The sequence below is a fragment of the Zootoca vivipara genome, chromosome 8 (assembly GCF_965207765.1).
Source record: "Zootoca vivipara chromosome 8, rZooViv2.hap1.1, whole genome shotgun sequence".
Taxonomy (NCBI): Eukaryota; Metazoa; Chordata; class Lepidosauria; order Squamata; family Lacertidae; genus Zootoca; species Zootoca vivipara.
Window position 1 is genome coordinate 28817458 of NC_142591.1, and position 27348 is coordinate 28844805.

The following is a 27348-nucleotide window of genomic DNA, read 5'->3' on the forward strand; positions in this document are numbered from 1 at the left end:
CTTATCATTAATTTTGGTTTCTTTAAATAAGCCAGTTTTACAAACCTTTATTTGACATTTAAAATAAGCCAATTATCCAGAGTTTGTCAGGTTTGAACAAGACAAACCACACTTAACCAAAACCAAAGGTTTCCAAATGCCTCCTGGCTGCATGGAAGGAGGAAAGGAGAGCATCAGTTTTCACAAAAAATGTTAGAATTACTCAGGTCAGTTTAATGCAACATCCAAATATGGCTAGTGTAATGAACAGTAGTAGTTTACTCCACATTACACTGATGTTGCAGCCAATATAGAAAAGTATGGCTAAATTTATTGTTGGAACAAAGAACTGCTAACAGAATTGTAGCCATACTAATAATCTGAACAATTCATAAACTGAAAGTATCAAGCATTATATATTTCCCATAATTGATGTGAAGAACATTTACTACCTGGCAGGGGCTTTTGATGATACCAGTGATGAATATACCTCAGTTAATACTGTATTATCTTTTCAGTATGTATATAAAAGGTAAATACAGCATATATGAAGCTATGAAATAGTAACCAATTAAGCAATATATCTGTTCAAGTCATATTACAGAAAATGGAGTCAAATAGGCAGAAACATTTATAAAATCTGAAGTAAACCATCTGTATTCTAACACAAAAATGTTCTGTACCAACCAATTAGATACAGTATAGCAGAAATATAATATAAATTACACTTTACAGTAATTGCAAAATACTAGGAGTTAGCTTACTATACATATAAATCGAAGAACAGCAGCAACTTGTCTGTAAGGTCCCATTATCTCAATTTCTTTCTAAAATATAAAGAATACAGCAGGCCATTCTTGTATTTCCTTTTTACCATTTTCTACTTTACAAATATTCAAGACAGTATCTATACATGGAATAGTTCCCCAACATTTCGAACACATAATACAAATCCACAATTTAAAATGAACTTTACAGATTAAATCACTTCTGAACATTTCATCTGAGATTGGTCATTGCCAGTAACAAACAGTGCATGATTTGTAGTTGTGATCCACTACTGCTGCTTTGTATTTTCCCCATTTTCCCCAAAAAAAAAAAAGCCATTTGTTGAAAATTTTGTCCACCTTCTCCTTTGCAGTAATACTGTTTCTGCACCCAGATTGCCTGGTTGGCACATGAAAAATGCCCAACACATAAACTTTAGGCATTGTTAATATTTTCAATAAATGTCAAATTGGCACAGTGGCAGGCCCATAGGAAGACAAAATAGAAAACAAAAATGATAGCAGTCTCTTCAGTGTGCTTAATAAACACAGGATATAAGGCAGCGTGGTGCCTGGTGTTAACTTGTAGAAATATGGCAACAAGCTATCAAGTAAAACAAACATATACAATACAACCCAATATATAAACAGCAAGTGTATCATTCTAATACATGTTCTTTGGTAAGTAACAGCATATGGTAGATTTCCCCTCAGATACATATTTACATCCCATTGCCCTCCCACACAATATTTTGTATGATCTAATGCAGGGGTCCCCAGACTTACCGCGCGGCGGGCCGGTGCCCGCCGCGCCGACTGCGCGGTGGGCCGGAGGGTAGGGGAGTGCGCGCGCAGCGGGCCGGAGGGCGGGGGAGTGCGCGCCCGTGCGCATGCGCACACGCACACGGGCGGGGAAAAAATCGCCGAAAATCGCTTGTGCGCATGCGTATGGGCCTCCCCCGACCCGGAAGTGCACCAGAAATGACCTCTTCCGGGTCGGGAGAGGCCCATACGCATGCGCACAAAGGATTTTCGGCGATTTTTTGCCGATTTTTTAGATCGTCGCTGCGCCGCGCGCCGTGAGAGCGGGCGGCGGCAGCGGGTGGCGGGGGTCGTCGCGGGCCGGATTGGAAGGCCGATTGGGCCGCATCTGGCCCGGGGGCCGTAGTTTGGGGACCCCTGATCTAATGTGTTAAGTAGCAAATTGTCAAGTACCTCATAGTTTTATTTACAAACAGCACAATCCTTTACATTTCAATTCAGAAGTAAACCTACTGAGTTCAATGGAGCTTACTCCCAGGTAAGAGAATTTAGGATTTCAGCCTGACTTTAATTTAGTGTGCAGTCATGTTTGCCTTTAGGCAGGCAAATGATACACACTCAATATATATATATATATTACTTATTTTTCAAGAGAACCGGAGAATTGTGCCCATGACTCAAACATTCAGTAACAAATTAAAAACTATACAAATACTTTGAAAATATGTCTACACAGTGATGTGTGCTGCAAGTGCAAAAACAAGAACAAAACTGCAGCTTCAGTTAATCCAAGACTTCCTGATCTCCTGTTTTCTAGAAAAAGCAGAAGCTGCTGCATCTCCTGATTGACAGAAGGATTCTGCCTCTGCTTTGGAAGAGGGTGACTTCTGCAGAACTGAATTCTTCCGTGTGTCCATGCTGGATGATACCTGAGATCGTGAACTGCTACTGCATATCTTTGTTGGAGCTGGTGTTTTAGTGACACATTCAGGACGAACAAATACCCCATGTCGTGGTTTGCAGCGGAAGTACTCTCTGCCTTTTACAGTTCCATCATGTTTCCCTTAAATAAACACAAATAATTCCAATAAGAATTAACAGAAGTTGGAAACCATGGGAGGAATTATTAAATCTTTATTAAAGCATAGTGATTGATACTAGCCTTCACCATGGTTAATGCTTACAAAGGCTCACTCTTTACTGTGTTGTACTAACCAGTTGGTTAAGAGGAACTAATGGTAAGTGTTACTCATGGTTGATCAGATGTAAGCCTCAAGCATGGTGGAAGCATAGAAAACATCACAAACAGGATGAAGCATGTGATCAGAAAACACACACAAGAGCCTCAACCAACTGTATCATCTGGGCGCACTGAAATGGCACAAAATAAGATGCAACTGACATATTGTGGCACTCATATTTTCTGCAGTATGTAAAGTGGTTTGATCTGAAAAACTGGAAGTTGCAATTCCTACTTAACTCCTTCATGAGCCAATTGGTTGAACAGCAGCTCCTCTATGATCTTAATGGGGAAAGAGACTTCAGCAATTTATAGAAAAATATGGTGCTGCTTTTGCCTGGTCACATCAATTGTTGTGTATCATACCAATTTAATAAACAATTGTGCACTATACATTTATTTTTTAAATTTTAAGCAGAGGCTGGATGGCCATCAGTGATGCTGTAGTTTGGATTCCTGCATTGCAGGGGATTGGACTAGATGACCCTTGGGTCCCAACTCTGCAATTCTGAGTCTATTGTGACTTTTTAGTAACCAATGCCCTATAGTGTCCATGAGCAGTCTGGGCATATTTTCAGTTGCTTATTTTTCTGCTGCTGCTGACAATTAAGCACTGCATGATTCTATGGATAAATTTATTCTGTCCTTAACTAAAGGAACCTGTGGGAAAAGTCCTGTTCAGAGCTCTCAACATCTTCAGCTGTCAATTTTACTAATGAATCTTCTCTAAAATAAAATTCCCTGGTTGTGCAAGTATTCTAGAAGTATTGTGACATGCAAATACATCAGAATATATTTGAAAGTCTCTGCTATGCAGTAGCAATCAATGGCCTCATTTGCATGACACTGTAAGTCTGTTTGTATTGAACCATGGTTTAATTGTGAAAGTGCCTCTCTTCTGCCATGAAGGTCTTTGTGCAGTTTCTCCCCCTTCCCTATACTTGGTATATTTCTGGCTTGCTGCTGATGGTTTATTTTCTTGCCTCAGTTGTTTAGCAATGTTTCCCTCTCATATGGTGAATTAAGGTCCAGAACATAAAGTGAGATAATCTTGATTAAATTTATTTCTTTAATCATTAAAATTTGTAAGAAAAAGTGTTGGAATTAAAGATGGCTATATTTGATTATCTTATGAGAAGAGCTTGCAAGAAATTTGGATCTTCTTTGTGACTAGAGTCTAGAACATTTGTGGTTTGTTTGAAAACACAATAAGCCACAGTATTCCCTGTTTGAAACAAGGCAGGGGAGACACATGCATCCAATTAAACCATGATTTAAGACAAACGAGGACTTGCTGTGACATGCAGATTGGGCCAGTATTGGAATAGTATTTGACAGCTCCTCACGGCACATCAACGCTCTACACCCATGACGATGGAATCATCTGCTTGGTCCTAGCAGATACGCTGCAGCTTTCTCTATTCTTTATCAACTAGCTTTGATTACAACAGTCTTTTTGCCCGATTATCCCAGGGTTTGGACCCAACCCCACTTTGCACCCCTTCCTCTAGGGTCCCCAATGAAATGCCTGTGTGTGCTGCCTTGAGTTTCATGAAGGAAGAAAGGTGGGGTGTAAATGAATAAAAGTAAACAAGCATTACTAATTTCACCAGTTGGACTTCTCCAGTCCTAAAATACTGGGATATACAAATATCACCAGACAACTTGTATCTAGGATTCTAAATATGTAACAGAAAGGACCATATCTTACCTGTTTGAAAATGTAATTCAATTCCAACCCAGGTACCAGATGAAAAATCAACAGGACCAACATATCTTACTATTCCTGGCTTGTTACTACCAATATACACTTGTTCCCCCACTTCCACCCAGCTAGGGTGTTCTTCAGAAGTAGCATCTTCACAATGAGAGACATCTAAATGATTTTTCCCAATGAAGTCATCTGCTAGGAAAGAGTCTGCATACATCTGACAATATGAAGCCTCTTTTATTCTGACAGACAATGAAGGATTTTCAGTACTGTTTGACCGCTGATATCCGACTGGTGCAGATTGCAAATGCCTCAAAGGATTGTCCTGGTTGTAAATATTATCTGAGAAACCTGAGGCACAATTCATTCCAGCTGTTGAGACCTTTTTCTTTTGACTAGAAGAGCCTATGGAACAGAACTGTGGATCTACAGAACATTCAAGTTCCTTTCCATCTTCAGCACCCATGAATTCTGTAAATGCGTGATCCTCAAAAACATTTGAAGTGTGTTCAACTGTTGCTTCTCGAAATGGAAATTCAATCCCATGTGGTGTGTTTTTATTAGCTGAGGAATGCAAACCTGTGCACTGTAACTGTGTGGGAATGGTAGTAGTACTTTCATACATTGGAATCTCTGCTGCTAAGGTACTATTTTCTTTAACTGGTGACATGAGCACCTTATATTTTGCCAAGTCTCTTTCTGGTTCTGAAGTCTCCTTGTTTGAAGGTCTTAAATCGTGAGTTAGATGGGCTACAGAATGGTCATTAGAATCCAAATCCCTCATCTGATTGGCTAATTGATCTGTGCTATCACTACAGGGAACAAGCATATCAGACAAAGTAGCATTAGAGGCACTGTGGGAAAAGTAGCCACTAGTAATACTACTAGTGGTAGGACTACGAGATACTTCTTTTTCAACAACACGGGAGTTTACAAAGTCTCCTTTAGAGGATAACCATTCCCTGTTTTCCAAGCTAGCATTGTAGACACTGAAGTCAGCAAATTCTTCGGGCACATAAGGCTTCTTGTTAATAGCCTCCAACTCGTCGTCATCCTCAGAGTCCTGCTAAAATTGTAAAGATTTAAAGTTACTACGTGTGCATTTTAAACAAAGGCATGACAAGTTATCACTGAAGGATAAATAAATGCCTGCCCACTTGTGCAATGAGTATTCCTTTTCCTCTTGCCTCACCTGCACTCCCCTGTGTACCCCAAAGATCTGCTCTGGAGGGTTTCACCAACCCTCCGGAGCAGATTTTTAGGGAGGGGTTGCAAGTGGGAAGAGAGAAGGGGAAGTTCTGCTGAACAAGCAAAAATCTGCTTGGCTAATGCCGAATGTTGCCAGAATTTGGCTATTTTGAGAACACTTGCCATTCACTTAATTCTAAGAGTTTGATTATCAAGGAAATTAAGATGATTATATATGTGTGTATGCACCTTATGATTGGGATCCAATTTGCTACCCAATAATTTGAGCACATCCAGTGAAATGCTCTTACTTTCTTTTACTTGCCAACTCCTCATGCCATACCCCACCCCCAGTTTAACTGAGGTATGACAGGTGGGAGTGGAACCCCTTGTAGCTGAAACAACCCGTCTAAAGCTATTTTGGGCTAGTGGTACTAGATACCCCATTATCAAGGAGTTTAATCTGTACATTTTAAGCAATGATGTCTGATCCTAATTCAGGTCTCACTTGTTAGTCCAATATAAATATTGTTTCATTGGCCATGTATAGATTGTAGTGCCATTTATTTTTTTCTTATACAATACAAATAATTTGTTTTTGTGCAACTCCATTTTTAGCCACCTGCATAGCTGTGTTAAATTGAATAAGATAATGATTAAATTAGCTTTATCAAAATTCCTGCCATGTGCAATGATTACAGCAAATTTCTGTCAAGATTCCAACCCTGGTGAAGCAGGCTACAAAATATTTTGTAAAAGTCTGGTTCAACTGCTCACTCCGGTTTACATCCTAATTGCCATACTGCCATATACACAATATTTAGAACTAAACATCTGTCTGCATCTATCATAAGATGCATGTGGATTTTAAATCTTTGATACAAGAAGGGAAGGTAGTGTAGGAGTAGTCTATTAAACTAGTCCTGGACTATGTGTTCATAGGCAAGGTGTTAAACAATAGAAAATACTGGCATAGTTTAAACAGTGGAGCTTATGAGAAATTGATCAGGCACTAGGAAAAACCTGCGTCTTACCATGGAACTATTGGTCTGCATTGCTTTGCTTTTAAAGCAATGAAAATAGTTTTCTAGCAATGCAGAACAAGTAATCAGCTCTCATTAACAGATGATGTCCTGCCCATTCAAGTATGCAGTGGAATGCTTCTGCTCTTTCTGTACTACTTCTAGTAATGCATGTAACTTTTATATAATATTTGTGTATACAATTCATACCGGTAGCTGCCAAGTTTTCCCTTTTCTCACGAGGAAGCCTATTCAGCATAAGGGAAAATCCCTTAAAAAAAGGGATAACTTGGCAGCTATGATACAATTTCTATTATCTAGCTAAAATTGCTATTGATCTATGGGTGGAATTCAAAGTAGTGGTTCCATTAGTGCAAGGACACCCCCCCCTTTCCACCCCCACCTAAATATGTTCTACGAGTTTCCCCAATCCTTTGGAGATTTCAGAGTTCCATTATGCAAATGGAAATCATTCTGCTCATGTAGTTACTTAGTTTAATACCACTCTATATGTTACCTTTGTTTGAATTTCCTAGGATATACTTCTTTCTCTCACCCACCCACCTGCTCATTACAAAGCTTCTTCTACACTTTAAAATTATGGGTATGTAGACCAGGCTTCCTCAACCTCGGCCCTCCAGATGTTTTGGGGCTACAATTCTCATGATCCCTAGCTAGCAGGACTAGTGGGTCAGGGATGATGGGAACTGTAGTCTCAAAACATCTGGCGGGCCGAGATTGAGGAAGCCTGATATAGGCAAGCCAACTAGTTTGTAATGGTAATGCAGATGAGTTGAAAATTCTTATTGCTGATAAGCACTGCACACCTGTGTGCTAGCCAGGATTTTTGCGAAAGTATAATGGGATTAAATAAAGCTTACTAAGATTTCTATTTCCTTTAATTGAAGTGGGTTATGCAAGACTTCATCCTCACTATTGCAAGTAGACAGAAGGTGGTGAGCCTATAAAATTACACCTAAAGTAAAAACAAGCAAACTATATAGAGGCACTCTAGAATTTGCATCCAAAAGGTATCGTGTACAAGCAGAAGGCACTTCTATTTAACCAAGTAGTCATGCCACCCGCTTCCTACTGCAGTCCCCTGTATCAGATGCTACCGTGGTTCTCTAAAAATAAGACACCATCTTATATTTATTTTTCCTCAAAAAACACACACAATGGCTTATTTTCAGGGGATGTCTTATGTTTTCCTCCTCCTGCTGCCGTGGCTGGCATTGCTGCTGCACCTATCACTATGTCTTATTTTTGGTTTATGGCTTATATTCATTGAATGCTTAAGAATCCTGCTATGGCTTATTTTATGACTACGTCTTAAAATAGGGGAAACAGGGTATACTGCTTGGGAGAATCCCCTAAACCTCAGGAAAAAATTTCAGGGGCTTAGAAGAAAGCCCACTCTGTGAAAAGGAACTCCATTCCATCCATGGAATTGATGTTAGGATCAAAGCCCAAATCTTTACATGCATCACACACTTTTCAGTTTGCAGAATTTGTTTCAGTAAATTATGGTATGTTGTCCATTTCTGTGTAACAGCAACTCTAGCAACTCTTAAGTGTAACTGATTTCTATGAGTTGTTGTGATGTTTTTTTTTTAGCTAAATCATCAAAATTGGCCAGGCTACCTGAAAATGGTTACAGGAATTTCCTCTTGAGTTTAGTATAAATAACAAAATTAAGTACATATTGAGAAACCTCAACAAACTGCATTCCACAAATAGCAATTGCTCTGAAAGGATACTTCTGATATACGTAATTTCTCAAGACAGAGTATGCATGATTTGGAATCTCAGTGTGAAAAAGACCACACATAGGACAAAATGTGTGAAATCACAGAAAATAACCTTCAAAAGCATGTTTTATATAATCATAGATATATTTAAAAAATAGAAGAGTGGGGTGTTTTGCTAACTTTATTATAGAAATACAGTGTTTTCCCGAAAATAAGACACTGTCTTATATTCATTTTTCCTCAAGCAGACACACACTATGGCTTATTTTCAGGGGGTGTCTTATTCCAGCGGGAAGGGCTCTGGGCACGACGCCGTGTCCATGTCTTATTTTTGGGGTATGGCTTATATTGCAGCAATGCTTAGAAATCCTGCTACGGCTTATTTTATGGGTATGTCTTATTTTCGGGAAAACAGGGTACACCCTTAATTTAGTTTGGATAATTGGAGGGGGGTGGTCATGGCAAGCTAAATATTAGTTCTTGGTGTCATGGGGGCTGATGTGACATTATTTGCACACAGTGAGCTAGTCAACTGTTTTTGCATTTGAGTCTGCTTTGCGCCAAGAATAATTTTTGCAAAACTGTATCACAATTTATTCTAAACTACAGTACTTGTAATAATATACAAACAGCATGAGAGTGAGGAACTTTGTTGGCGTTAATCCAACTTCTGCAGTAAAACAAACTACTGGAGTACCATGTAGGGTTCTAAGCGTAGATCTTAGAAATTCATTCTGTGAAATTTCTACATGTTCTATTTCTGATAATCTCCAAAACTCAGTTCAGTAATACAGCTGGGAGGGGACTTCTGCATAACCAAAAACAGCATGCAGTGCTCTCAAAGCTTTATGCTTAGTAAAGATTAAATGACATGTTAAATTATTATTTTTCTGAGACAGTGGTCCCAAATTATTAACATTAGAGATTTATTAAATGGCTTAACTATCAAGTGGCCATTTATGGCGAGATATATATTTTCCAAAGGCAAAAATACTTGTTTTAGCATAATTAACATTAAGTTGTTCTCACTGATATATCAATCTAAAGTTGCACAGCAACAATTTTAGCACTCCTTGTGAAGGACCATAAAGTTTGAATATAATGATACGATCCAATTTGTGGAACAGTGCCAATACTGAAAAGTGGTTAGAGGTATACTGGTTAGAACTTGAATGAAGTTTTACCCACTAAAAATTGATTTCTATGACATAGATTGAGTAATCTGTAAGATAGGGCTCACCATTCATTAGACATTTTTAACTAGTCCAACATGGTCTAATCATTTCAGAATCTTCTTGCTTATCCTCCACTAGCTCAGTAATCAACAGTCAGCACACTGTGTCCAGTCAATGTCCTTGAAAAGTGAAAAATTCTTGCAACCTTTTTCTACACTGAAGGATCCTTTCAGAGGAAACATAAAAGCCAGGGGAAAATTAGGTTTGGGCAGTATCAGGTGAACACGACAATAAGTACCTGCTCTGCAGTCTATGACAAAAACTATTTGTTGACATATGAAAATAATTGTAATTTTAACAGTGAATGTAAATGATGTTTTTATACCAAAAGAAACTTAGATAATTTAAAATATAATCTTCCACTAAAGGGTAAAGGTAAAGGGGGCCCTGACCATCAGGTCCAGTCTTCCACTAGCTAAGTGCAAAATCGTCTCAATGCTTTCTCTGCACATTCTTTGTATAGAAATGAATTATGCTGTGCAGTAAACCAAAATGCAATGCTGTTTATAGATACCACAATCAAGTTCACTTAGCTGTCCACAAACAAAGCATAACATAAAAGGATAGTGGCAGCTCCATGTATCTGCTCATAGACAAATCTGGGACCTAGGTCCACTGCACTGACACCTATAGCCATCTAGCTCCAAGGTAGTGGTGAAATTGGAATAACCACAGAATATTTGCTAATTAAATATGATTACATTTTGAGAAGGCTATGCTACAATCAGGCAAACTTGAAATCAAAAACCCCAGAGAGAAAGAAAGATACTCATTAATATAAAATCACACGGCACCATTTAGAAGGGCAATAATTTATTTACAACTGTTCATGCCTATTAAGTGGCTAATTTATTAAGTGAAATAAGGTTAGAACTAAGGGTTACCAACTTTCCCCCCCTAACCAAGCTCCTGTGTAATTTAGAGGGTTGCCAACTTTTCTGGCTGCTTCTTTGCCTGCAACAACTAGCTCACTGGGTGCCATTAGCAGCGAGACATATTGATTCCCATGCCCTACAAACATCCTGGCTGATTTCTCACATCATATAGATGTTAAATATATGAAAGCAGGCTTGTCTATGGGGTCTTCAGGTCAATTGGCAAGCCAAGCCAATAAAGGCTGCAATGGAAAAAGAGGAAATTCAGAAGATAAAGCACAACCAGGAATGCAATTGTTCCCTAAATCTCCCTCCACACTTCTCTCCCCCCCCCCCCAAGAGCTGAAGGTTTTCCTGTGCTTTCAACAGCTAAATGTAAAGCTCGTGATATATTTTCTCCTTGCTCCCACCACCCAAAACCTCACAAATGATTTTTTTTTACTTATCTCTTCTGATTCCTACTCCTCATCTCCTTTCACTCTTAACTTCAAACTTTCTGGCCTATCTTCACTACATACCATTCTAGGCAGAGACCTGATCTCTAAGAATCTTGCCAGGTAACTGCAAGCTTATCTGCTTCCAGAGACCAAGATTGGCCATAAATTGCTGTCAAGTAGCATCAGAATAAGCAAGTACTTTGACTATGAGTGGTAAAAAAAATGCCTTTTGTGGTGATGATGAGGATTAACTACCAACATAGTTACCTAAATTATCTTGGACCCAACCTATTTGCAGCTTTCATATCTCCACAAGGGCTTTGCACCTGGGCTTGTAGCATAGCATATAGGCAGCCAGTGCAAATGTTTTAGCCTTCAATGACAAAGATGTATCCTAGAGTACCTCTTGATGCTTTAGAGGGAGCATGCTTTAGGGATTATGCTTTAGAGGGAGCATAATCCCAATCAGAAGAGGCAACTGGCCTATCATTTGGAAATGGGAACCACCTATTCACAGAGCCTCAATCTTCATAAGATTCCAACACAATTTATTGGCCTACATCCAGTCTCTTGTCCAGGGCTTGCACAATCTCTCCAGATTCAGATGTTATGGATAAATAGAGCTGCATATCATCAGTGTACTGCTCCAAAACTCCTAATGACCACTCCCAACTACTTCATATATATGTTAGAACCCCAAGGGGATAAAGAACACTCCCCCAATGTTATTCTCTGGACTCAGCTATGCAGGTAGGTATGGAACCACTGTAATACAGTGCCTCTGATACCCACCCCACACAGTTTATCCTGGAGGATACCATGGTCACTGGTATCAAAGGCAGCTGAAAGACCAAGCAAGAGTAACAGGGTCCCAATTCCATCTACCTCTTGGTAAAGGTCATCCATCAGTGCAACCAAAGTTTATTCAGTCCCCAAACCAGGCCTAAACCCAAGACTGCAGTATATCCAGTTCAGTGTAAACGCTAGGTATACAACACTTTATTTTATAAAATTGATTGTCTATGTGAGGAAGCCAAGAAAGGTGCACATTTCAAATATATGAAAATGAATGGCAAGTCTACTTTGCTGTACACTTCAACATTTACATTTTTCAGTCTATACCAATCTACAAATTAAACATGTAGAAGTACTGGAAAGTTCATGAATGCTGACATTCTGAATTTACCAGTGAATAAGCCCAACAAAGTTCTACATTTTCCCTTGAAAATTTATATATGAATGATCATTTCAAAATATATGAATGATCAATTTAAAATAATTGTAACAAATTATGCATTTTGCCACATATTTAAAAGCCAACATGCACATGTATGCACATCCTGTTTTCTTCACTATTACAGTATAGCAAAAATTACACCCCATGACAGGGCCTAAAACCACCACCAGGCACTACAGAAACCAATGCAAAACTTACAATATTTTCTTCATGTATGTTATTGTGTTCTACTGGCATGCTACTGGCATTACTTCCTGAGGGCACAACACAACCAGCGCTATGTACCTGAGATGATGGCATGCTCTGCAAAGGTTAAGACACACAAAACATCACACAAATAAGGTATTTACAAACCCATGCATGTTAGTAAGACAGGAGGACATGTTTTAAAAACAACTCAGGCAAGGAGGTTAAATGCCCTAAGTTAATTACAGAAATCCATGCAACACCACATTTGACTTCAGTTGTGGAAAACATGACACCGTTTCCCAAAATGGTCCTATAGCCTAATAAAAGAAATTGACAATTCAGGACAGCTGTTTTACACAGACAATGATTAAGCAGAAACACACTCCATGCTGAACAAAAGGAGACAAAACTGAAATAGGATTATCATTCCAGTATAGAGAAAAGGAATTGCTGAATTTTAATGTAGAATTCCGAATTCTCCGTATCACAAATGCAAGCTGCAAGTTATTTACTGGCAAAGACAATAGCTACTTGCACATAAATTAATCAAGATTAAGAAACGATAATAGTTCTTAACTACAGTACCTACCTCTTTACTAAGTAGAGGCCGACTTTCAAAGGAGATCTTTTTATGCTCTTCTTTTACTGGCATTAAAGGTTTGAAAAACTTGGGTGGCTGTGGAGAAAATGCTTTAAATGGGCTGACAGTTGATGCATGTGGATTCTCTGATACATAACCTTGGATAATGAAAATAAACACACACACAAATAGGTTAGTTATTCTAACATCAACTGCAAAAATAAGTAAAAAATGAAAAAGAAAGTGCTATAAAGCACCACAGGAAATAACCATGATGATGAGCATATTAGATCCTCATTTGTGCCATGTTATGAAATATGTTAATTTCCCTGCTTACCAGTCATGGTAAATGTTGTTGTTTGTACAACAAAATAACAGTGGAGTAACAGAAAGGGTTGGATCCAGACTTTATTGCCATGGAAAAAGGCTTTTAATTAAGCAACGGGGAGGGGGCATGGCAACTTTTGCTGATTTCCCTTCCTCCTGTAGCCACAGTGCCATCTCTCACACTGTTTGAGAGGTTTGCTCAAGGTACAGGATTATATGCAAACCAGTCCAGCATGTCTCATAGCATGCTCTCTGCTATTTGTACAGTAAACATACTTTATTGCCTACAACTCCCTCCTTTTGCATAAAGAAGGTTTGGCTTAAACGAAGTTTAGCAAAAAGCTTGTCTCAATTCAGAACATACTTCAAAGAGAACTAAATATGAGCTGTGGATGTCTCAAAAGGAAAAGTCTGCCATTTTTTTTGTAGAAGTACACAGTGGTAATTATTTACATATGACTCGTAGCATCACTAGAATTTCAGTGCAGCTGCTGGTTAATATAACCCAAGAGAGAATGATAATGTACCGGTCAGCATAAGGTAACAACTTATATGTAATTCAGCAGTTTAAAACAAAGTAAGTCACAAAGCTACACTATTAGTACTAAAACCAAATTTCAACCACTTGTTCCCTAAACAATTATTCATTATAATTATAATAATAGTAATAATAATAATAGTAATAATGGTAATAATAATTGTACCCTGACCATCTGACTTGATTGCCCCAGCCACTCTGGGCAGCTTCCAATATAATTCTTTCCTTTCCTTCTTATCACTAAATCTCCCTCCTCTTCCTTTATGCTGTCATAAATATGCATGTGCACATTTTCTTTTCCTACTTCTCTTTCCTCTGTTTTTGTAAACTCCTCAGGGGAGAAACTGTCTTACTGCTCATATCACTACATAAAGCACTATGTGCACTGATTCTACTATATAAAATAATAACTTGGTAAAAAGGACAACCCCCATGAAGGCTTGTTCTAGGAGATATTGGTATTGGTATATGATCCTAAGTGCTCGGTCTGGAGAGGCACATCCCATTTAACTTCAGAACCTTCTTAAAGGGTGCTGGGATACTGTAGTTGTTTTCGGCTCTTGCAGCACCAAAGCACCCACAAGCTAACCATCACCATCATGGGAGAAATAGCCTTTGCGAGCAGATTAAAACACTGTATTAGTTAGGACTGAATGCTGCTTTACACATACATATTTACCACAAGAATTTAAAGACAGTGGAACAGAGGGAAATACCCTTTGCATCACATATATATATATATATATATATATATATATATATATATATATATGTGTGTGTGTGTGTGTGTGTGTGTGTGTGTGTGTGTGTGTGTGTGTCATTGAGCCCGTTAAATTAACGGGTGCTAGAACATCCTGGTGTGAATGTCATCGGATGCTTTGGCCTCAATTAACCACCTCCAGTCCCTTCTTTCCGCAGCCGAATCTTTTCTGCCCCCTCCGAATGGTGGGGGCTGGAAATTACATGCATTCGTGTGCCTCGAGCGGTTCTTCTTCCACCACCCCTTTCCCCTCCCTCCCACCTCCCACAGCCCCCTTTGCAAAAGGAGGCAAAAAAGAAAGAAAGAGAGCCCGCAGTAATGGGAATGGAAGCAAGTGACCTCATGGAGCACAGACGGCTGAGGCCCAGGCTGTGTGAAGGGGAAAAAGCAGGAGGGGGGCGTTGAGGCAAAGCAGGCGAGCCAAGAGAGGGAGAGGAAAGCACCCCTTTCTGCGCGAGGTGGTAGGGGCTTGTGGAAACGCAGGCCTTCTCGAGGAAGGAGCCTTGAACACGGTGCTTGTTTCCGCGAAGGGAAGCTGGCGCGCGCGGGAAAGCTCTCCAGGGGAGCCTGCGAGGCAAAAAACAGTGTGTGCCTAGAGCTCTCTCTCTCTCTCATTTTCCAGGGGAGGCTGGGCTGGGGGAGGTGCAGGAGCGGGTAGAAAGCGGAAACGCCTTTCCATGAGCTGCCTGGTGCAGCCAGGCCGCCGCCGCCGCTCCTCCTCCTCCTTCTGCTGCTGCTGCTCACAGTCCGGTCAGGCACTACGGTTCCCCTAAGTCTGGAGAGCGGAGGGGGGGGGAGAGAGAGAGCGGGAGAGAGAAAGCGCACCGCGCACGCGAGCGCTCTGTGTTCCAAGTCCCAACGGCTGTCCGTGGGGCACATGCGCAGTAGCGCAAACCCAGGGACACAGGGACTGGATGCAGAGACACTTGGACTTTATTATATAGGATGTATATGTATATGTATATATATTTCATATATTGACCCAATTAAAACTAAACACAATAAAAATCTTACCACTAGCATCTTTACTTCTGCGAGGAGAATCTCTGGGTAAAGTACCATAACATGATACATCTTGATAACTGGAAGAACAATCTAATACATCTAGATGACCTTCTGACCAACCCTAAAGTCATAAACAACCAAGAAAAGAAACAGGAAAATGTTCATCATTATTATTTTTAGTGTAATTGTGCCCATTTATTTCTTTATTGCAGTCTTGTCAGAAGGCTTTTTTTAAAAAAAAGGGGGGGGGGAGAAAAAGATGAAGTAACAAAAACAGCTGTGCGGTTAAAATTTCCACTCGTGGAACCCTCCAGATCCCCATTAGGCCAATCAGATTTGCTTAAAATAAGAAAGAAAACCAAACAAAAGTTTCCTGTGCAATAGTAGTGATGCTCTTTTTTTATATCTATGTCTATGTCTGTCTAAAGAGATAAGGGAACAAATTAGTATAAAATAATAAGCTGGCAGTGGGTTAAGGTAATCGCCCTGCAGAGTTGGTTAACAAAGTACATGACCCTAAAATACACCCTGTCATCTGGGCGTCTTTTCAGGAAGATACAACATAGAAGGTAGTTCAGTTGCTTCAGGGACAATGACAATAAAGCAGAGCTGATGGTGAATACTCTTCTCCCATGCCACTCTTACACAAAAGCAGTTTAAAAATCCATGTTGTGATACCGGTAACTATGCCTCAGAGAGAAAGGGAGGAGGGGGAAGACTGCAGAGGCCTTCCTTGGAATGGGCTCATGGGCCAACATCACCAAACGTATCTTGAGATGCATAGGTAACGTAGAGGAAGCCGCTGTCATATTTGTTGGCTGCGCAGACGTCCGAAACAGTCAGGCTTAGGCAGGGCAGCCTCTCTTGTTGTCCACCAGCAGGTAGAATGCTTGAGTGGCTGTCAGGGACAGGAGGGCCCTCAGACTGTAGACAAACTGAGACATAGATAGATCCCCTGAAACCAGGAATTTGCCCCTGCTCAACTGAGGGAGTGTCTTCTCCTTCTGGTAACACTCAAGCACCACTGGAATCTTGCTTGGATACTTTGTCCTGATATAAGTTGTTTCCTGCATCTGAGAGGCTAAACTTGTCCTCATTGAATGGACGGTCGTCACTCTGGAACCTCAACATCTTTCTTTAAAAAAACAAAAGACCCTTTTCTCCCCCTCACCGGCCCTTTTCACTTCCACTCTACAGCACTAACTCAACCGGAAAATGTTCATTTTCAAGCTACAAAAAACGAGTTCAGATCCTTTCAAAGTAGTCAATGTTCTCTCACACATACATGTTTTTTATTACGGTACGACCAAAACCTTTCTAATTTATTTTATGCAATTCAATCCTGTGCATTTTATTCAGAAGTATAGGTATCCCCAATGCATTCAGTGGTACTTGCTCCATGGTGTGTCTAGGACCACAGTCTTATTTTGTTAAAATCTATTACAAAAATACCCCGTAATCTCTCCTATTTCACAGGAAGATTCCTAGGACTTTTTTTGGTAATTGATTCAATATTAACTACCCTGAGAAATTTATTGCGCCACCACATGCCCCTGCACCAGAGAAATAACTGACAGTCTTTCATATTTTATTTTGTGAAGCACCCTGAGATCAGCTCAACTTGATTTTCTCAAGTCAGTAATGCATCAAATTATTACTGAAGACTAAAGGCTTTCTTGTATCAAATAGGAAGGAAAAGGCAATTCTATTTGACTACATTTTCAAAAAGGTGCCACCACATCTGTTCATTTTTCTTAATGTTCATCATACCTTATCTTCATCACAGCCAGAAATATCTAATCGAGTACAGGATACCTAAAACAGAACAATAAATAAATATGAGCCCAATGAATGCTATCAGCCTGCTTAGCAGCAGGTTGGCCTTCACATGAGAACCACAGTCTCCTCACCCACTGCTAAGCCTAGACTGCATTTGAAAGTTAAATAAACAATGGACTGACAAACATGGCAACATAACTTCATGAACACCCATGTACTGTATATCCTGGATTTAAAGGAAAGGAGGGTTATACTTGCATGTAGGAAAAGAGCATTAAACCTAAATTATCCCTGACAATTATCCCTGATAACTACTGGAATATGTAGAATATGCCACAATTTCCTTTGACAACTTATTCTACTGATTAATCTCATTTTCTCCAGGGTCAAAATGAATATGTTTGTCTACAACCTTAACAATTTTAGTAATATTTGAAAAATTATCTTACATTGTGGACGTTTGGTGTACTGACACTCCGCTGCATGTGTCGAGTCTTAGTAGAAATAGCCTCTTTGACTGTGACTGCCTGTGTTAAGATAGAATGACTAATTTGAAATCCATAGTTTCACATAGAGATCTAAGGAAATTAAAACTCACTTCAGAAAGTATATATAAAGGTATATTTATTAATACAGAAAAAATCATTTTTATTTTAATCAGGTTTGATGTCTCTGAAGACAAATCAATAGAACATTATATCAAAATTGCATCCCAAGAGCAAGTTCACATTAAATGTTTGCCAGCATTCTGATAGTAAAGGTAAAGAAAATGGAAATATGAGACATCTCTTGTGGCAATTGTTTTACAATAAATAAACCAATTTGGCCTGAAGCTTTTTTCTACTCACCTGTCTTAATCGTTCAAGACTCAAAATGTTTTCTACTTGCAACACTCCACGAGTATACTTCTCAATGTAAGTTTCACCATCAGATGCACCCTCATTTTCATTTCTGGCTGCCATCAGAGCCAGTGTCTCCCGATCTTCAATTTCTTCTGTGGCCTAAAAATTAAACTGTTTAATTTAATTTAATCTGTTTAAAACTGGGACAAAAACAGAAAGCAACGTTATGCACTCCTTATACAGATGCCACTTCAGAATGCCTAAAACAGTACTTTGAGGATGCAGTTTACAGGACACTCTTTTACTTTGATTTTTTTCATTTATTCTATCTTCTTGAAAAAGTACAGTAGAATTTACCTTTGGTATATTTGAAACTATTTCATAGGCCACACCACAAGCATACCATATATTCTTCAAAGATATTCTTCGTTTGAGACTCTGGGTAAAACTCTAGGGGGGAATTAAAGAATAAAGTATTCATATGATGAATAGTGTGATTAAGCAAGCTAAGAAAATGGTTTCTTGCAGGTTCATGTCACATGCAATGGGGTAGGGGCTAACTCCCATCCTGGCATCCCAATTCAGCCTCCCTAGCATATTTTTTATCCCACCCAATACCTCATTGTGAATGGCAAAAAATTAAAAGAAACATGGTATTATTTTACTTTGTAAAAGCAATTGAACATTGTTTTCACCCTCCATCAACTCATGGAGCATTATGGAAAAACACCTTTATTTGATTGCCTAAATTGGAATGTAAATTACTACAACTATCAGATAATCTTTTTCTTTAAACCTTTATCAAGTTGTGTATACCTTCTTTTGTTTATGTTCCTTAACTTATTCTGCATGTTATTTTGGTAACGAAACTAAACATCAATAAAACATTTCTGTGGTTTTCTATTTTTAAAAAACAGCATTGTATGTGCATACTTCCTGGCTTAGTTTATTATTTCTAATTTTTATCCCAACAGTTAAGACAACAAAAAAGAAATATAGCCAAAACACGATACATTAAGCAGAATGCATCCATCACCTGTTTATTGTAAATATTTGCAGCAATTCTTTTACGTAACACAAGTTCCATTGCAGCAGGGTGGCTGAGTTGGACTGTAATCTTCACAATCAAATAGATTCTCTCATTTGGAGGTGTTACCCTATTCAAGTGCACTGAATCATGCACAGAAGGGTCCCATGCGGCAGTGGCTGAAACCTAGGAGCACAATTTGGTAGAATATTATAAAGGAAACTGGTCTAAATTGCTTAAATGTTTGCCCTACCCTTGTAACATTCCTGAAATACAGAAATGCTTAGACAATTAACACAACATTAACAAAAGCAATTAATGAACATGACTAAAGTCCCTTGGTTTCAATGAGTCTAAGTAAAACTGAGTTGAATAGTACCTCTGTCAATTTTTTTGTAATGTATTTGATGGGGAAAGTGTTTTGCCTGATCAGGTAGCACTTGGTTTAACTGTCACTGGGGGAGCTTAACAGACAGCCAAGGAACAGACAGAACTATCAGTATGCAAAAGAAGGATAAAATGTATCCACATTTTGATTGGTGGTTGCAGGTTTAGAATATTCAGTTAAACAATGTGATTGGCTGGGGCTGGACCAGAGGGGGCAGAAGAAGTGAATATATGGCAGTTAGGGTTAGTCCATGTTGCTCAGAGAGGAATCAGCATTTGTTGGTGCTTGGTGTTCATGGTAGGCAGCCAGAAGAAGAGAGCAGAGGAAGAAGATTAAGGGAGAAGAGGACTTGAAGGGAAGGCTGGGGTAGCTGAATTGGCTTGGCTCAGGCTGAAGAGGGGAGAAGAAGTGAGAGGCAGTTTGGAATGCCAGGCTCTGTCTGGTGTCAGGTAGGAGAGAAAGATTCCAGGGCACAGCAACGGAAACAGCCCTATGCTTCAGCAGCTCAGTACAGGTCAAAAGAGAGGCTTCAGTAAAGGTCTTCAGTTATAGAGTTGGTGAGGCTTAGCTGGGGTGGAGTTAATAGAAGAACAATCTGGCAAAATAATCTTAAATTAGGTCCTTCAAAGCTGACTTAGTTTAGTAATAGTGTAAAATAAGCTGCATTTAAGCAACATGTTAACAAAGTGCATATCCATTTAAGTAGGTAGTATAAAGTAACTGTGCACTTGTGCACCGCATAATACAATAAATAAACATTGATTTCTTTGTCAAATATAATAGCTATACCTGATAGTCTTTGTTCTACTGTACATTGATATCAACAGTTATTCAGGTTACTGGTAAGTTAAGGGTGCGGAGAGTATAAGTAATATTAAATGGTGGCAGGACTATGGGTTTGGGAAAACCGCTGGAGCAGAAGGTAGTTGGTTTTTTTAAATAAAGTGAGTAAGGAAATATCCCTTCCCTTCTCACATTAAGCAACCAAGAATAAAATAGCTATCCATATCTTTATCAATCAATATTTCAAATCTATTATAAACCAACTGCTTGTCCATATTGGGACAAAGCAAACAGGGTATGTATACAGGTAGATTGGTAGAATTACTAATTTCATTGTCAGTAAAAGCAAAAATGAAGATTCTGCCTAAGATCATATTTATTTTTCTATTGCTGATTTTTAACATATCACTGAAAGATCTGAATAAACTCCAGCCTGGATGACTGATCTGCACCAAAAATTAACCATTATCACCATGTGCAATATTAGTTGCACTAGTACACGGTTTCATACATATAAATGGAGGAAGAGGTGGCAATCAACTTGCTATTTTCTAATATGCTCAGCTTGCATAAAACAACCCAAATGCCAAATTGCCAATCTAGAAGCCCAATAAAAATGTTGTAAGAGGAACAAACATAAGCAGCCTTCTTCCATCTTTTGAATTATTATCAGAAATCTACAAAATATTACAAGGAACAACTAATAAAACAAAATTCAGAGAAATAAATTATTGTTAGAATGACAGGTATAGAATGGCATTATATATAGAAATCATAAGCCAAAAACTATTTTACTTTGTGTGGATTCAATAGAAACTTTTATAATATATTGTATACAGTAGTACCTTGGATCCCGAACTCAATCCATTCTGGAAGTCCGTTCAACTTCAAAAACGTTCGCAAACCAAGGCACGGCTTCTGATTGACTGATTGGCCCCAGAAACAATGCCGACAGTCAAAATGGATGTTTGGCTTCCAAAAAACACTCACAAACAAGAACACTTACTTCCAGGTTTGTGGCGTTTTGTTTGGGAGCCAAGCTTTTTGGGAACCAAGGTTCCACTGTACATGACATTTGATCCCTGTCAGAATTGCAAAAATATACTGTATCCGAGTGTACCTATCTGATTCATGTTGAAGAAGCAAGGAAATATTGGCCCACTTTTGGTAGAAATGTATTCAGGTTAATAATGGATAGTTGTTTCACAGGGTATCAAAGACATAATAAGCCGAGATATTAAATTAAATATACAAACCATCCCTTTGGGACAACTAAAAGGGTAAGTGAGTGGAGAACACAGGGAGATGGCTATGGATATATTAACTAAGACATTTTTAGCACTAGCATGGAAGTCTGTGCATTTACCATTTTCTAAGGCTTTGAAAATGGCTTTATGGTCCTTCTAAGGCTTTATGGTCCATGGGACCATAAAGAAGGCTGATCGCCGAAGAATTGATGCTTTTGAATTATGGTGCTGGAGGAGACTCTTGAGAGTCCCATGGACTGCAAGAAGATCAAACCTATCCATTCTGAAGGAAATCAGCCCTGAGTGCTCCCTGGAAGGACGGATCGTGAAGCTGAGGCTCCAATACTTTGGCCACCTCATGAGAAGAGAAGAATCCTTGGAAAAGACCCTGATGTTGGGAAAGATGGAGGGCACTAGGAGAAGGGGACGACAGAGGACAAGATGGTTGGACAGTGTTCTCGAAGCTACGAACATGAGTTTGACCAAACTGCGGGAGGCAGTGCAAGACAGGAGTGCCTGGCGTTCTATGGTCCATGGGGTCACGAAGAGTCGGACATGACTAAACGACTAAACAACAACAAAGGCTTTGAAAAAAGGGTGCAGAATATTACGTTACTAACTGTTAAGTATCTATGACAGGCATCCCCAAACTGCGGCCCTCCAGATGTTTTGGCCTACAACTCCCATGATCCCTAGCTAACGGGATCACTGGTCAGGGAAGATGGGAATTGTAGTCCAAAACATCTGGAGGGCCGAAATTTGGGGATGCCTGATCTATGAGAAGGAAGGAACACCTACATAGACACTTTAAGAAGAAGTTGGACTTTTTTAAATACAATTCAAGAATATTAAATGTTTATTCTTCAAAATATAAGTATTTCAACTCCACATGAATTAAGAGCTAATCAAAGATCACTTTGTTAAGAGGTTATTCTGAATAACAATAAACTATACACACTTGTTCAATAAAAATCAAGTAGAAAAGAGTAAACTCTAATTCAAGGTTTCAAAGGTATAATGTAGCATTAAATGTATTGAAAAAGAAAGAAAAGGGATTGGTGAAATGCAAACAGTAAAATGATAGCCATATACCTACTGTACAGAATAGCTCACTAGAAATTTACCTCATCTTTGCTGTGTTTTATGATTGGCAGATAAAAGAATTGACTTCCATGCTCTTTTGGTAGTATTGAATTTACTCCTGATGCATGTGGACCTATAAGCTGCTCATTGGCACTGAGGTCATCAGCTAACAAAAAATAAAATTATGTTACAAGACATTTTTTTAGCTTTAATTATTTCCTATGTCCCAGTCTTAAACATATTACACAAAAATCATGCATAATTGAAAACAATGCTTTGGATAGAATAGACTTACACATTTGTATACATCAGCTTAATGCAATTTGTCACCCCACAATGCAAGTACATGGCAACAAATACAAATCATTGCAAAATATCATTTTGGAACTTTTGATGAAGATGTTTAATTATGTGTCTTTACACATGATGGAAGAACTCTAATGCCCAACAACTGTGCTTCTTTCAACACATTCAATAAACAAAAAAACTGGATTATTTAAAAGCCACCAGATCCAGGTCTGAAGCACTTCAGATTCCCACACATCAATAAAACATTGGCAATATGAAAGCATATAAACACGTCAATCGTATTCAAGGGAATTCATACTTCCACTCCCTTTATAAGCTGCAACTTACCATTCAAATCAAGGAAAAGTACAGGTATATGTGTTTCCATTCCAGAAGGTGGGATCCTAACAGTAAGGAAACACCCCAGTTAATAAAATAAACCATACACATGCACAGATATTTTAATGGAAAACTGAAAGCGTTAAAAACAAATGACATTAACTAGGGGGAACCTACAACAAAATGTTACAGTGTATCCTTGGACCCTAACAGGAGAGCTCCTAGTCCATGGTTCACAAAAGAGAAAGGAATTCAAAGGGGTGGGGTGGTGATATTTTCTCCACCATATCTCCTAAACAGTCCCTAGTTCTATGGAAATGAAGTGTTTGGAGCTAGATGCAAATCCTGAATCTAATTGTCTCAATGCATAATAGAGCGAAATGTGGAGTGTGTCTTTTTTACTTCAGGATCCCAGTACAGGTGTTAACACGTACTACAAGCATTAATACAACAGGAAATCCCATGGAATTCTGTAAATGAACTTGTATATAAACGCTGGTTCTACATTATTACATGACTGTGCATTACACCGCCTGAAACCTTTTTTATTTTCTATTTATTAAAATATTTATATCCTGCCCTTAATCCAAAAATCTCAGGGTGAGATAAATCTTCAGGATACACAGACCAGCAATAAAACAACCAGTTCACTTCAGCGGTTTTATTTCTAGTTGTAATATGTTTCTAGCTGAACTAAGGGCACTAATGTTGTGTTGTGGAATATAAAGGTCAATTTTTAAAAAAGTGAACACACATTTAGCATTTTAGCAGCTTAATTCTTTCCTCAGCTCTTTACTATGCTGTTAACTGCATACAATATTCACTCAAAAGTTACTGTATATTCCTGCGTATAAGACTACTTTTTAACCCAGGAAAATCTTCTCAAAAGTCAGGGGATTTTAACTGGAAAAGTTGGGGGTCGTCTTATACTCCCAGTCGTCTTATACGCCGGAATATACGGTATTTTGCAAGCAAGCTGAAATATAATGCATTTCAGTAAACCTACCAATTTGCAGGAGCACCTGGGATCCCACTGTCTGGTGCTGGGACGAGCACAGCATTTCTTTCTTCTGTTAGCCCTACCCACTGTTCTACAAGACGTGCTTCTCTTTCCATGTCATCTTCTGTTTTATCTATAATGTGATATGGGATATGAAGAGTGGAATATTGGTCACATACTGTGGAAGTACTTTTTCCAGGGGCATCCAGAAAACAACGGGTTACTAATACAGGTTGGTTTTGGATTCCAATGAATGCAGATTAGATCCAACAAAGCTAATGAAAATTCTGCTCTCAAAGGTGGATTCACTTTGTAATGAGCGAATTATCCTAATTTTTCCCTTTATAACGAGATGAACATCACAAAAAGCCTTTCAAATACAAACAACTTTTTAAAATAAATCAGTAATACATTAGGCTAACACTCTTTTTTATAGACAGGAATACAAAGTTCTTATAATTAAATCACAAGATCCACGAACCTTGTTTATTGCTGATTTTTTTAATCTGTTCATCTAGATATTCTCTGCGTTTTATTAGTGCCTCTGACCACCTCTCTCTCACACAATTTAAGTCTTCCTCCTATGGAAAAAGAGAATTTTTTCGAACATATACAACATACACATTTAATTTTATGCAGTTTTCAGCTTTGATTGGAAGATGTTACCGAATAGTGTTCATTCACATTTACATCAGATAGTACATAACCCAAGAAGGTAAGCTCACCCAACTTGCAAAGAGCATAAAGAATGAAAAGCTGAAATTGCACCACCCACTCCATAGTTAGAGCTCTTTGTGTATTTTGTCTTTTGCAAATTTGTGATTTAGATCCAAGCAGAAAAATAATGCATTGGCCAACAAACTATTTAGTAGCATATGAAAGTGAAAACAATTAAAGAGACATCAACATATATACCCTTAAACCTATATTAATTCCATCATAAGAAGCTGTTACCAGTGTAACTAAATCATCCACATGCAAACAAAAACCCATCATGCAATCATGCTTTCTGGTATTAAAGGAAATGTTTGATCCATTCTTCATAATTCATTACCAGGAAGTGCCATGAACCGCTCAAAGCAAGTTAGTAGCTAATTCAGGCTCAAACTACTGTTGACAACAGGATGATGCTTTTAAATCTGGTTTTGCCTAACTTATGGAAGTACCATAATTATGGAGGTGGAGGTCCTCCTGGGAGGGAATTGCAAAGCCTTCCCTCTCCTTGTGGTTTATCTACTTGCAGTTTGTCCTCTGAAGCCATTTTCTCCTCATCCAGGCTAAATACCAGAAGTGCCCCTATCTATGATAAGAGTGCTTGGGGAGAAGGTTGCAAGAAGGTAAGCAGTGTGTGTTGAGTTGCCTCTGGTGTGTGGGTGTGGGTGTTTAGCACTGCTCACCCATTTATTCCTTATACTCCTAAATTGGACTTCTAGTTTCCTTGTTTCACAGGACTGGGTCAGAGAGGAGCTTTAGGCATTTGAATCAGCCATCACCTGTAGTTTGAGCTGTAGGTTTTTGGAACAACTGTACAACTTACTAGGGTATTTGCATAGATACCTACATTTATACAACTGTTTTTTTTCTTGCTGCTTGTTTTTTTTTTAAAAAAAACCCTTAGTATTGGGTAGCCTTCATACTTTATTAAAGCTGTAGGCACCAGGAAAGCAAAATTTATAGGACTAGCTTTTTATTATTAAAAATGGTTTAACAGTTTACATAAATATTTGATGCTTTTGTTATTGCACTGAACAAAATGTGATTTAATGAAACCTGTAAAAATTATGGATGACAAATTATATGTAAAAATTATTATGATTTCAAACATTATTTAGTTAAAAAAATGAAGAATTCAGCTTTTAGTCTCAATTCTATCATATAAGAAATGTCTATAGATCTTTGTTGTATGTCTCCCTTGTATTGCACCAACATCTGAATTTGACACACAATACAACTTTCTCTGTTGCCTTGCCCAGGCTCTGGGGGACTTTCTTCCCAGGGAAGTCTGTTTTATCCCCTTTTTGATGGACTTTCATCAGTGAGTGAAGACATTCCTTTTCTGGCAGTAACTTGACATGGTTTTTAATCCTCGGCTTTTCCCTCTCTGAAATTTCTTTGCTATCTTGTATCTCCTGCATCTGTTTTGCATTGTTTTATTGACAGTTGTTTTAAATAAGTTGCAAGCCACCATGTTCTTTCTTAATTTTCAACAATCTAAATAAACCATTAATATATTGATCATTAGAAATGTCACATGAAAGAGCATAGAGTATTGTCAAAATAAGCTGAGATGCTTGTTCTTTAAATCAGTGTCTTTTAATGCAGAAAGTTCCAAGAGCAAATCATTTCAGTGACCCTTTGGAGTTGATAATTATTAGCATTAGCTGTGCCCCATGCTATGTGATTTGACAACAGCAGCAGCAGCAATACCTGATAACTATCCATATCACCATCATCATCATCATCTCCTCTCTGGTAGAAAAAAATAAACTTTATAAACATAGAGAACATGCATTTTTCTTGCTAACAAACTCCAAATAAGAGCACACATCATGGTCACAAATTAGAACAAGACAGAACAGAAAGCATCAAACCTTATTTTATTTATTTGCTTTGTTTATATAAAGGTTTAGCGACCCACTAGTATGGTGAAGAGAACAGACATGTGCTGCTCTGCTTTACCACTTACTGTAAAATGGTGTGAGAGTCAGGACCTCCAGGCTAATACCTAATCATGTAGAAGCAAAATTCATGCAATGATGCTCCCTTGCTTTCTAGAGACATTAACTATGTATATGATATCTTCATGCTTTCAAGCATTGGGTTGTTGTGTTTTAAATTAATTAGTTCACTTTTTGAAGCACATGACTGATGGGAGAAGTGTCCACCTGTTCTTCTAAATGAGGTATATCGCTGGTAATTTATGCTGGATGTTTATCATTGTGCACTCAGTCTACACATCTTTGATGTAA

The 27348-nt window shown here is 38.5% G+C and overlaps 1 protein-coding gene and 1 pseudogene across 8 annotated transcripts in view; both read right to left on the reverse strand.

The window, feature by feature from the left end:
• Positions 1-609: 609 nt before the first annotated feature.
• KIF13A (kinesin family member 13A) overlaps positions 610-27348 on the reverse strand; it is a 78496-nt gene continuing 51757 nt past the window's right edge. For 2 of the 8 annotated variants that reach the window (XM_088675235.1, XM_035126353.3), the window contains 15 exons: positions 26807-26848; positions 24861-24960; positions 24386-24512; positions 23389-23444; positions 22794-22918; positions 19261-19437; positions 18582-18674; positions 18231-18383; positions 17832-17909; positions 17374-17418; positions 15613-15724; positions 12983-13131; positions 12403-12507; positions 4460-5525; positions 610-2571 (listed from right to left, as the gene is read on the reverse strand). In XM_088675235.1, coding sequence (XP_088531361.1) covers positions 2288-2571; positions 4460-5525; positions 12403-12507; positions 12983-13131; positions 15613-15724; positions 17374-17418; positions 17832-17909; positions 18231-18383; positions 18582-18674; positions 19261-19437; positions 22794-22918; positions 23389-23444; positions 24386-24512; positions 24861-24960; positions 26807-26848 — 2712 coding nt within the window. In that variant the 3' untranslated portion in view covers positions 610-2287. The remainder of the gene's footprint in view (positions 2572-4459; positions 5526-12402; positions 12508-12982; positions 13132-15612; positions 15725-17373; positions 17419-17831; positions 17910-18230; positions 18384-18581; positions 18675-19260; positions 19438-22793; positions 22919-23388; positions 23445-24385; positions 24513-24860; positions 24961-26806; positions 26849-27348) is intronic. The other 6 variants (XM_088675236.1, XM_035126355.3, XM_088675234.1 and 3 more) reach the window with 5 other exon arrangements.
• Positions 16203-16873, reverse strand: LOC148684785 (microtubule-associated protein 1 light chain 3 gamma pseudogene; annotated as a pseudogene).